This window comes from Mobula hypostoma, chromosome 1 (assembly GCF_963921235.1).
Source record: "Mobula hypostoma chromosome 1, sMobHyp1.1, whole genome shotgun sequence".
Taxonomy (NCBI): Eukaryota; Metazoa; Chordata; class Chondrichthyes; order Myliobatiformes; family Myliobatidae; genus Mobula; species Mobula hypostoma.
Window position 1 is genome coordinate 157,486,735 of NC_086097.1, and position 12,480 is coordinate 157,499,214.

General features: G+C 39.7%; 1 protein-coding gene across 12 annotated transcripts in view; it reads right to left on the bottom strand.

The window, feature by feature from the left end:
- The window catches only part of adgrb1a (adhesion G protein-coupled receptor B1a), a 566,941-nt gene that overhangs the window by 95,535 nt on the left and 458,926 nt on the right, over positions 1–12,480 (bottom strand). For all 12 annotated transcript variants that reach the window (XM_063058411.1, XM_063058402.1, XM_063058383.1 and 9 more), the window contains 2 exons: positions 11,037–11,187; positions 3,904–3,973 (listed from right to left, as the gene is read on the bottom strand). In XM_063058411.1, coding sequence (XP_062914481.1) covers positions 3,904–3,973; positions 11,037–11,187 — 221 coding nt within the window. The remainder of the gene's footprint in view (positions 1–3,903; positions 3,974–11,036; positions 11,188–12,480) is intronic.

Consider the following 12,480-nt stretch of genomic DNA (forward strand, 5'->3'; position numbering starts at 1 on the left):
GGGCCATCAAATATTCCTCGTATGATAACCCTTTCATTCCTGGAATCATCCTTGTGAACCTCCTCAGGACCCTCTCCAATGCCAGCACATCTCTTCTAAGATGAGGAGCCCAAAAACTGTATACAATATGAAAAGTGAGGCTTCACCAGTGCCTTACAAAGCCTCAGCATCACATCCCTGCTCTTGTACTCTAGTCCTCTCCAAATTAATGCAAGCATTGCATTTGCCCTTCTCACCACCGATTCAACTTGCAAAGTAACCTTTAGGGAATCCTGCACAAGGACTCCCGTTCCTTTGCAGCTCCGATTTTTGAATTTTTTCACTGTTTAAAAAATAATCCATGCTTTTTTCTCCTCTACCAAAGTGCCTGACCATACACTTCCCAACACCGTATTCCATCTGCCACTTATTTGCCCATTCTCCTAATTTGTCTAAATGCCTCAACAATCTCTCCATCCTCCTCTTTCAGAACCCTGGAGTGTGGACCACCTGGTCCAAGTGATTTATCTATCTTCAGACCTTTCAGTTTCTGAAGCACCTTCTCCCTAGTAATTGCAACTTCACTCACTTCTTCCCTCTGACATGCCTGAATGTCCAGCATACTACTAGTTTCTCCCACAATGAAGACCTGATACAGAATACTCATTCAGTTAGTCGGTAATTTCCTTGTCCCCATTATACTATATACATATAGTTTTTTTTGTCCCCTCACTGTATATATATTTGAGCCTCGGTATGGAAAATTCAGAGCACTTAATGAAACACCTGTACCTGCTATTGAAATGTAACCAGTATTTATTTTCAAGAGACATAGAGCTTATGTATTTCCTCTACATCACTGGGGTTTCATCCTTCAGATGTGATCTCCATTCTAAGTTGAAGATGACAGCAAAAGAGAGGTGTGGACTGCAGCACTGAAGAAAATAAAATGGCCAGGAAATGTAGGGGTGTAGCTCCAACCCCAAACAATGTTACAAGAATGTGATCAGACACCATGAACAATTGTTTCTTTTATATTATCATCAACTAAGCCCCTGTACCGTTCTCTGTAATCCCAGATATAAATCATAACATCTGCAACCAAACTTTCTCCTAGATTTTGATCTTTTCCTGAAGTTCCACTGCCACCTCATACACCCACCATCCCATACAAACTATTCCCCCAATATACCAACAACCTGTCTGTCAATTAAACAAACTTTCCAATCGAGAGGATAAAATAAAACTTTTCAAGCAATAAGCTCCATTTCCTCCTAGAAATGCCACTTAAAGAAACATCCAGACCATTTTGGAATAGAAAGCAATTCCAGGAGTTCATCATTTACAGAAATGCCACCGGTCCGACTACAGACCGGTGACATTGACCTCCCACATCATGAAGACCCTGGAGAGACTTGTTCTGGAGCTGCTCCGGCCTACTGTCAAGCCATACTTAGATCCCCTCCAGTTCGCCCACCAACCCCGACGAGGAGTTGAGGATGCCATTGTCTACCTGCTAAACCGTGTCTATGCCCACCTGGACAAGCCAGCGAGCACTGTGAGGGTCATGTTTTTTGTCTTCTCCAGTGCTTTCAACACCATCTGCCCTGCTCTGTTGGGAGAGAATCTGACAGCGATGTAGGTGGATGCTTTCCTGGTGTCATGGATTCTTGATTACCTGACCGGCAGACCACAGTGCGTGTGCTTGCAACACTGTGTCCAACAGAATGATCAGCAGCACTGGGGCTCCACAGGGGACTGTCTTGTCTCCCTTTCTCTTCACCATTTACACCTTGGACTTCAACTACTGCACTGAGTCTTGTCATCTTCAGAAGTTTTCTGAGGACTCTGCCATAGTTGGATGCATCAGCAAGGGAGATGAGGCTGAGTACAGGGCTACGGTAGGAAACTTTGTCACATGGTGTGAGCAGAATTATCTGCAGCTTAATGTGAAAAAGACTAAGGAGCTGGTGGTAGACCTGAGGAGAGCTAAGGTAACAGTGACCCCTGTTTCCATCCAGGGGGTCAGTGTGGACATGGTGGAGGATTTCAAATACCTGGGGATACAAATTGACAATAAACTGGACTGGTCAAAGAACACTGAGGCTGTCTACAAGAAGGGTCAGAGCCGTCTCTATTTCCTGAGGAGACTGAGGTCCTTTAACATCTGCCGGACGATGCTGAGGATGTTCTACGAGTCTGTGGTGGCCAGTGCTATCATGTTTGCTGTTGTGTGCTGGGGCAGCAGGCTGAGGGTGGCAGACACCAACAGAATCAACAACTCATTCGTAAGGCCGGTGATGTTGTGGGGATGGAACTGGACTCTCTCTTGGTGGTGTCTGAAAAGAGGATGCTGTCTAAGTTGCATGCCATCTTGGTCAATGTCTCCCATCCACTACATAATGTACTGGTTGGGCACAGGAGTACATTCAGCCAGAGATTCGTTCCACCGAGATGCAACACAGAGTGTTATAGGAAGTCATTCCTGCCTATGGCCATCAAACTTTGCAACTCCTCCCTTAGAGGGTCAGACATCCTGAGCCAATAGGCTGGTCCTGGACTTATTTCCTGGCATAATTTACATATTACTATTTAACTATTTATGGTTTTATTACTATTTATTATTTATGGTGCAACTGTAATGAAAACCAATTTCCCCCGGGGTCAATAAAGTATGACTATAACTAAATAAGGAGAAGTTAGCATTTTAACTTTGACCCATGTGTTAAAAGTGTGCACTAAAATATAAATTTATTTATAGTAAATCTCTTTACTGCAGGTACATCCTCCATTCAGAACACATGCCAGATATCAGTAAGCTATTTTGAAATAAAAATGCTCTTTCTTAAATTATACAATATAATAAATAATAGGTAATAATCTTTAAAAAACACATTGACAAAATGTGGAAACTGATCAAATATCATTCTCATCATTTAAGTTATTAACAACACAATTATGTGAAAGCGTAGCGTATTTCCCCATCAGTCAACCAGCTCCTGTGAATAATGTCAGAGACCAGTAAAGTACTGTGCATGCTTTTTCCCCAAACAGTTAGTACCTTAAATACTCTGTTAATATTCAGAATTATATTTGAATAAAGTATTTATAAAGGAAAGGCCACATGTAGAAACAACAAATTTAACACAGCATGAAAAGTCACTTTAAAAAGCTACAGAAAGTAAATGAAATGCAGCCAGATAATTAGCTGATCACTCAGCGGCAATGGCTGACTAACTGCAAGATGTAGGAGGAGGCAGAATCAACTATTTACACAAGGTAAGACTTACAGAGAACTAGAATGACAACAACAAGTAACTATGTGGACACAGAATCATGGAAATATACAGAACGGAGAAACAGCCACCTGGCCTGACCATCAAGCATCCTTTTACATTCATCTCACACTCATCCCGTTTTATTTTCCCTACATTCCCATCAACCCCTCCAAAGCCTACCACTCATCAGCACAGCAAGAACAATTAACCAACCAACCCGCATCACAGATTGCCCACAACAAAATTAATCTCAGGTTTATATATGGTGGCATATATGTACTTTGATAATAAATTTACTTTAAACTTTGAACATCTTTGCAATGCAGGAAGAAATCAGAGATATTTAAACAGGCATTTAAATACTGAAAGCATAAAAGGATACAGACCTAACACAAGCAAGCAGGATCAATGTAGAAGGACAATAAGGTTGACATAGGCCTGTTTCTGTGCCATACAACTCTATGGCACCTGGAGGAAATCGGTATAGTCACAGGGAGAAATGCAAACTCCACACAGCATAGAACCTGCATGACTGGAGCTGTGAGGAAGTGACTTCTATTGTATGCCACTGTGTCCTTCTTAAACATTGCTGAAAGAAGTTCACGCACTTATTAATGAACTAGTAAGAGTCTCATGGTCTACTTACTAATTTACTGTTCCATATCCCTTTGATTTGGTGAATCCAACAGATGTTGCCACAACAAGAGCTGGAAGTCCTAGAAGAAAATCAAGGCAATTTAGAAACTGACAGCAGCATAAGGTGTTTTTCAAAAAATATGACTTGTGTGTCCAGAATAATTCAGCCTATTTCTTGTGATTTTACTCGGATATAGTGAAGAGTTTTGAAGTTGTATGTTTCACAACTAATTGAAAGAATGAAACTAAAACTGGAAGGAGGCTATTTGGTTCAATAACATAAATACTATTCACAGAAGAAAGCCATCCAGGCTTAAATGCTCTGTCACAATCTACTAAATTTCAGGAGTATTTCATCAAATGCATTAAGACTTCAAATTGAAGATCACAAAGAATATAAGTATGCTGGAAATCTGGAAAAAAAAAGAAAATACTGTAAAAACTCAGCAGCTCAGACAGCAAACTTGAATCATCTTTCCATAAATGTTGCCTGACTTCAGAGTATTACCCACATTTTGTAACATGCCATTTCTGAGCATGACTGAATGAGCCTGATGACAATATTATACTGCTTGCTTCAGTGAACAAGATATTTCAGGCTTCCCACGACCACAGCATAAGTTACAACAAGCTCATGCACCTGCTTCATCAACTCATTCCATTTTGTTTGGTATTAGAATCAACAGCAATGGTTTCAGATTGTTTGCTAAATCACCAGATCACCGACTACGGCTCAGTATCTCATCCATCAATCCATCTAATACACAACATCCTGGCTTTTATGCCCACTCTCAAACTATGACAAGAAGTTAATGTCTCTCTTAATCACTACCAGTTCATGCTGAAAGTCTGTCCCTGCTGCACTTTAAGAAGGATGCCAAAGCCAGGTAGAGAGGAGATTTAAAACAATTGATAGTGTTGAGGTAATGCAGTTATGGATAACAGGATAAAAGTGTTATTCATCTCCTTAGCTCACAAATTATATGGAAATACTTGGAAAATCATTTTGGGTTGAAACCGAACAAAGAAACATAAAACATGTTTTCCAATTTTTATTTCATTGTTCACAGGATGTGGATGGTACTGGTGAAGCTGGCAGTTCCTTCACAGTTTCCACTGAATTGATGAGGCAATTAAGAGCAATCAAACACATGCATGGATCTGGGGTCATATATTAACCAGACGAGGTGGGAAAGAGAGGTTTCCTTCTGTGAAGGACATTAGTTGACTTTCACGAGTTTAGTAGTTTCCTACTTTCAATTACTGAGATTGGCTTTAAATTAAATCCGTAGCTATGACTTGAATTTGGTTCATACCTACCATGGTGGAATTTGATCTATCGTCCCTAAATGGTAATGGACTATTTGCCGAACTAAACCATTAGTTTCAATCACTGCCCTGGATGAAATTATTCAATAGCTGCTGGGTTGAAAACCAGAGAATATAGATTTAAGTAAACTGGCAAAAGAAACAGAGAAAACTACAAAAAAATGTTTTAAGTGATCTAGATTTAGAGTGTATTAGCTAAAAACTGTGGATAATACAGATTCAGAAGTGAATATGGGAAGGGATTGGAATAAATACTGAGAGAAAATAATCACAAGGATATGGGGAAGCTGAATGAAAGACTGGGTAACTAAAAATGGCGACCAAAGGGAGGGGGGCACAGAGACAATAAAAGTTGAATGGCTAATTGCTGCTATGGAATATTCTAAGCTTTCATTATTTTTAAGTCTTATGCAATTTTTAGTGTTTGGCTTTTTCTAAAACCAAGTACATTTCACTGTATCCATTGATCTCAAGGTTGTAATTTCCTTTATATAAATGTGGGGTATAAAGTGTTACTCTTGCCAGGCACTCCCAGTGAGAAATAAGCTTCGATTAAAAATGCTTAATTCTGAGATAATTTATGATGCAAATCAATTCAGTTCATAAGGAGGTTGGTTTGCAACAACATTTTTTCTTGATCTGTGAACATTATTGGAGGAAAGAGTGATACTAATATCATTGAGGTCCTTGTTTCCGGGAGGAGGTGGTGGGACATTGGTAAGGAAAAGTCAACAAAGAGAAAGGTAGAACAACACTCACAACACGCTGGAGGAACTCAGCAGGTCGGGCAGCATCAGTGGAAAAGATCGGTCGACGTTTCGGGCCGGAACTCTTCGTCGGGACTGTAGGGGAAGGGGCAGAGGCCCTATAAAGAAGGTGGGGGGAGGCCCTTCTTTATAGGGCCTCTGCCCCTTCCCCTACAGTCCCGACGAAGGGTTCCAGCCCGAAACGTCGACCGATCTTTTCCACTGATGCTGTCCGACCTGCTGAGTTCCTCCAGCGTGTTGTGAGTGTTGCTTTGACCCCAGCATCTGCAGATTATTTTGTGTTTAAGGTAGAACAATATTGTAAGAAAACATTTCTTGAGGAATTAATGGGTCAAAGAATGGATGCCGTGGACATCACAGGCACAACCCTCCCATCATTGATGACACCTTCAAGAAGTAGTGACTCAAGAAGGTATCATTCATCATTAAGACCTCACCATCTTAATACTACCATTAGGGGGGAAATAGAGGTCCTTGAAGACCTACACTCAATGACTCAAAAATAGCTTATTGCCCTCCCTCATCAGATTTCTGAACAGTCCAACACTACCTCACCACTCCTTGTATTTTGCACTATTTATTTTGTAACTTATGACTTTTTTTGTAATTTTGTCTTTGCACTGCATTGTTGCTGCAAAACAACAAATTTCACATGTAAGACAGTAATAATAAACATGATTCTGATTCATCTAGACCAGGGGTTCCCAAACTTTTTTATGCCAGGGACCAATACCATTAAACAAGAAGCCTGTGGATCCCTAGTTGGGAACCAATGAACTAGACTAAAATTGGAACACACTCAATGAGATCAACAGTCTGTTACTGCACCATGTTTCCTATGCATGTGTCCTTTATCTTGAGGATAACATATAATAGTGATTTCTAATCCAATGCACAATCTTTTATTGCATTTCGAATTGTAAGTAGACAGCACGAATGCAGCAGGCCGTGTTGGTGTCTCTTGCAACCCAGGTTCAATCCTGACCTCTAGCGCTGTCCGTGTGGAGTTTGAAAGTTCTCCCCGTGACTGCCAGCATTTCCTCCAAATGTTTCAGTTTCCTCCCGGTTGTGCCAGGTTAATTGGCCAATGTACACTATCCGAAGTGTGGCCAGAGGATCAGGAAGGATTTGATAGGTATGTGAGGGGGAGCAGGATTCATGGGAAAGCTTGGAGATGTGGCAGAAACTTGATAAGCCAAATGGCAGACCACATACAAAAAAAATTAGGCAGATCGATTAATATGTCATACTTTCCAGATCTCTGTTGGGTTACAGTTTTATGGGTACAAAACATCTTTCTGGAGAGTTGAATAAGCACATAAAGTTAAAGGAGTGCAATTATGAGGCCATGAAAGCAGAGCTGTCTAAAGTAAAAAGGCATATTCATTTTAGGGGGCCAGTCAGGATGCAGAGGTAGATATTTAAGGGGATTATTAAGAATGCATGGAATCAGTACATCCAACAAGAAAGTAAAATTCAACGTTGAGGTGATCATCTGTTGTTATCTAAGAGTTAAAAATTGGCTCACACTTCAAGAAAACAGCATATAATTGTGCAAAGACAAGCAGATGGTCATAAGATTAGTTGGAATATACATAGCAGCAATGAATAACTAATAGTTTAATAAGGAAGGATAAATTAGAATTAGCTAGAAATATTTTAAAAAGTTTATAAGGGTTTATTTGCACATTTAAAAATGCAAATGGTCTTTCGTTGATTCTATTATGGTTAATATTTTGTTATGGATTTACTGTGTATGCCCCTAAGAAAATGAATCTCAGGGTTGAATATGGTGACATACATGTACTTTGATGATAAAGTTACTTTGAACATGTTGAGAAAATTGAAATGGGGGATATACAGCAGAAGTGAGTCGCAAACATCCAGCCTATGGAATACAATGAGAAACATGCATCTGCAATCTTTGTCAGGAAATAAATTAAATAGAAGCTCATTATCTAATAGGTGAGAGCCTGAAGAGCTATGATGCAGGGGAATCTGGATGGCTAATAGCATAATAATCAAATGGCTATTCTGAAGGTAAAGAAAACTAATGAGGGAAATTGAATTCAAAAGAGAGGTTATGCTTCAGCCTGAAAATATCTGATGCTGCCATGTTGTGAGTAATGTGTACGAAACTGGTCTCATTACTTAAGGCAAGAAGTTAATATGCAGTAAGCAATTAAGAAAAGGCTTTGAAAGGATGGATGTTAAAAGAAGGTTCCTTCATGGAAAAAAATATGCCAGCAAGCAAATAAACTTAGTTCATTTAAGAAAAGCATCTGGTGATTTTTTTCCTGAAAAACATGAGTCCTTGGAGTTCATTTCGACAAGAGGTCATGGGAAAAGTGTCTTTATAGATATGACAGAAGCAGACCGTTTCCAGATGAACATGGGAGTGAAAGGGTAGCAATGTATCTTATTGAGTAGTGAAACAGGATCAAGGCACTGAGTAGCCACCCCCTCCAAACGCAGGTGTTCATATTTGCGAGATTTCCATAATTAAGGATCGCTAAACTTTAAACACTGAAACCAGGAACTCACATTTATGTAAGTTATTTAATAAAATGTGGGTGAAATTAGTAATATTTGTGCTGGTTGAAACAGTCCACACATTCAGTTATTCTTCAGCATAAAACTGGCAAAAACAATGCTTCTTAAGTACCTAAAATTTTTGATTGCCAGTCATGAAACAAAGTTGCATCTATCAAATCTTATTACTCACTTTTAAATTGAAGCAAATCTGAACATTCTGAATAATAAGTTTAACACAATACAACTCACTACTAAACTAAAACCATTTTATGTCCTCTCTTCTTCACTGCTTCAATGTTGCTGTGGCAGTTTACTACTGTTTTTTCTCAAGGGAAATACAGACATTTATTACGTTCCATATTTAGAAAGCAGGTTACAATGCAAAAAACCCCAAGATCCCAAGAGAACCTGAAAGCTCAACTCAGCATGAAAGCAATTTGGATTTCTAAATCTGTGCTATTACACTGGGGACAAAAGGCTGGATTACAGAGTTCAAAATTTCTTTGGACTTCAGGTACATTGTGGGAGCCAGATTTGAAAAGTGAGAGGGGCCAGTTGGGACATTCTTCATTCTTCAGATCATAAGAAGCCGTCAAATTGTGCATTATGGGAAACATGAACAGGGCCAGACGGGACATTCTGTGCACTAGAGGTCATGGGGTAATTAGACACTTGGCAAGGGCCAAAAGAATGAAGTTAGGTTTAAGTGTTGTGCCTATCATGGGAGTGTGTGCACCTGAACTGAAAGAGCACCAATATCCTTGCTGGAAGGTTTGTTAGTGCTGCTCCAGGGCTTAAAATTAGAGTTGCAGAGGGATGGGAACCAGAGAGCCAGGATCGACAGAGGAGTGATTTGGGAAAAGATGTTGTTAAGCCTACAAACAAAGATAGGAACTGAAAGACTGAGCATGTGGTAATAATGTTCTGAATTGTGCCTATTTCAATGCAAGGAGTATTGCAGGCAACGTAGATAAGCTTAGTGCATGGATTAGCATGTGGAATTATGAGACTGTAGCCATTAGTGAGACTTGATTGAGGAGGGACAGGAATGGTAGCTCAGTGTCCTGAGGTTCCATTGTTTTAGACATTGTTTTAGAGCAAGAGGGATGGCATTACTTGTCACGGAAAATGTCACGGCAGTGCTCAGACAGGGCACACTGGAGAGCTCATTTAATAAGGCTATGCAGTATAGGAGGAACTAAGGAATTAGAAAGAGATGACTATATTAATGGAATTATATTATGGGCGAACCCCACAGTCAGCAAGATTTAGAGAGACAGCAGATAGTTGCAAGGAACATAAAGTTCTCCCAGTCCTTACCTACCACCCCATCAGCCTCGGCATCCAACACATCATTCTCTGCAACTTCCACCATCCTCAAAGGGATCCCACCACTAAACACCTTTACCTCCCCATCCTCCCTCCGCTGTCTGCAGAGATTGCTCCCTCCACGATTCTCTTGGCCGTCTGGCCCTCCCCATTAACCTCCCTCCTGGCACATATTGACTGGGATTCCCATACTGTAAAAGGGCTGGATGGAATAAAATTTGTCAAATGTGTTCAGGAAAGCTTCCTTAATCTATATATAGAGGTCCCAACTAGAGAGACTGTGATACTGGATCTCCTATTAGGGAAAGAGATAGGGCAGGTGACAGAAGTTTATGTAGGGGAACACTTTGGATCTCGTGATCATCATGTGAAAGTATGGCTACTCTAACAAATGATTTTAGTTATTTTCTGATTCACAAACAAAACTGACTTATGAAGCTCTACAAAAACAAACCTGTTCATTACCTAAGGATGACCCGTACTCACAACAGATGTTTTAAAAAAATACATGAATCAAAAAATTGTTTTAAAGGCATGAAGTAACATTCCAACAAGATGCTCTACAATGTACAAAATCAGCATACAATGATATTTTCATTCTGACAATATAGCTTGTGAAATATATATTGAGGAAATGGGGGATGCTCTTGCAGCAGAAAAAGGTTCTTGAAAGTCAGTGGGATAAGAACTTCAGAAAAAAATATCAGAGCTACGGAAGAAACGGAGAATTGGGCTTTCTGAAATGTCCTTATTAAAGCCAATAAAGAATTAATGAGTCAAATGACATTCTGAGGTGTAATTATTCCAGATTTATCTCAAAATAATACTTGCAAATATAACTTGTCAACATCTGGGAGGTGCTCATAGCCAAAACTATACTGAACTTTCACGTACACACAAGCACGTTTCCATAACTCAAATGACTCCAGAAGCCAAAGCTGTCTGAATTACTTCAACACTGCTCAGGAATATAGTTTCTTCTCAAAAGGTTAACTAAAATAAAACTGTAAAAGGCTCCTGAAACAGAATCAGTGCAGATGAGCACATTGACCTCACTGCCCTACAACAGCAAATCTTCTCTAGGCACCTCAGCCTCAAGGAGAATGAAAGAGGTAGGGCCACCATGTAAAATAGTAATGGAAGTGAAAAGTTGTAATATATAGTGTAAAGATATGCTACTGACCCCATCCAAGACAAAGGAAACGCTTCCGAATTATTCGGTTTCGTAACCTTCCTGTGACGGCCATGTATGACTGCCAGGCCTCAGTCAGAACCCAGCAGAATGATGACAGGAAGAAGAAATGCAGAAATGCTGCCACAAGGGTACAGATTACCTGTCAAGTAAAGCAAAGAAACAGCAACTAGTAAACCACTTAACTGAATCAGTAAAATTATTCTTCTAATCACTGCAACTCCAGCTTTGTATTTTGGACGTCAATTAATTTACAGAGCATTCCTACTTTAATGGATATTTTATAAATTTAAGAGATGAGAACTAATCACCATGCTCTTTCGAAATATCAAAACAGAAAAATGCTGAAAATAGCCCTCAGTTCCAAAACCATCTGCGGAAAAATAAACAATTACATTTCATCTGTTCTGATAAATGGCCATTGACCTGAAGTATTAACTCAGTTCACTTCCACATTTGCCGAACTACTGAATATTTCCAAGCATTCCTGTTCTTATGCAAAATCGTTGGCACATTACTCAGTCCTTAAGAGAAAGCACATATCCCAGTTTTAACCTCTAATGGAATCTATTGGGGGGGGGAGAATTAACAGCAGTTCAGACTCTCATTAAGCCCTCCATTTAGAGGCCTGCTGTCACTTTGCACTCTCCGTGGAAAATACCACAGAGAAAGTCTTCTCTAGGCCACATGAATACACATGACTCCTTGCAATGAGATTATCTGACTACTTCCCAACACAGGTATTTGTGCAGCCCCTGTTCTAGTCCTATAATAAGTAGGATTTAATCTTCCTTTGTTCCGACTAAAGTCTTCCAGGAAGATGGATATCACATTGTGTAATTTCAACCAGAAACATTATTGAGGATCATTTTCAACCCACAGTTCATACTTAAGCCTAATTTTAAGTACCTGCTCTTTGGTGGGTTCTAATCCACTAGCTGCTCACTGCTTTATTGCCCATAAAAAAGTAAGGCACATGTCCAGCATTGCTAAATTGTCCTGAGTTCTCCCAAGCCACAGCAATCCCAATTCCCAGCAAGGGTATTAAGGTCAATTTTCATTTTGGCATACATCAATAATATGCCAAGACAGAGCATTAAATCACCTGTACAGGTATTCTGAAACCTCATTATTTTCACACCTCTGAGAACCAAACCATAAGAATTTTGAGAGAAATATTATTTTGCTTGCAATCTCATATGAACACTTTATTTTAAATTGATATTAGCTTTCAACACTTCACAAGAATTGATCAGCTGACATGAGAGACTGATATAGCATTGCACAGCTCTGCAGACTCTGGGGTCCTGACAAGAATTGTCACATTGTTTGTTAGCACATCAACTAACGCAGTGAAATAGTGGTTTAAATGAAAGTGAACGAGCCAATGCATAAGGACTACATGCATTCAGATCAAAGTCATTGTGCAGCTGTG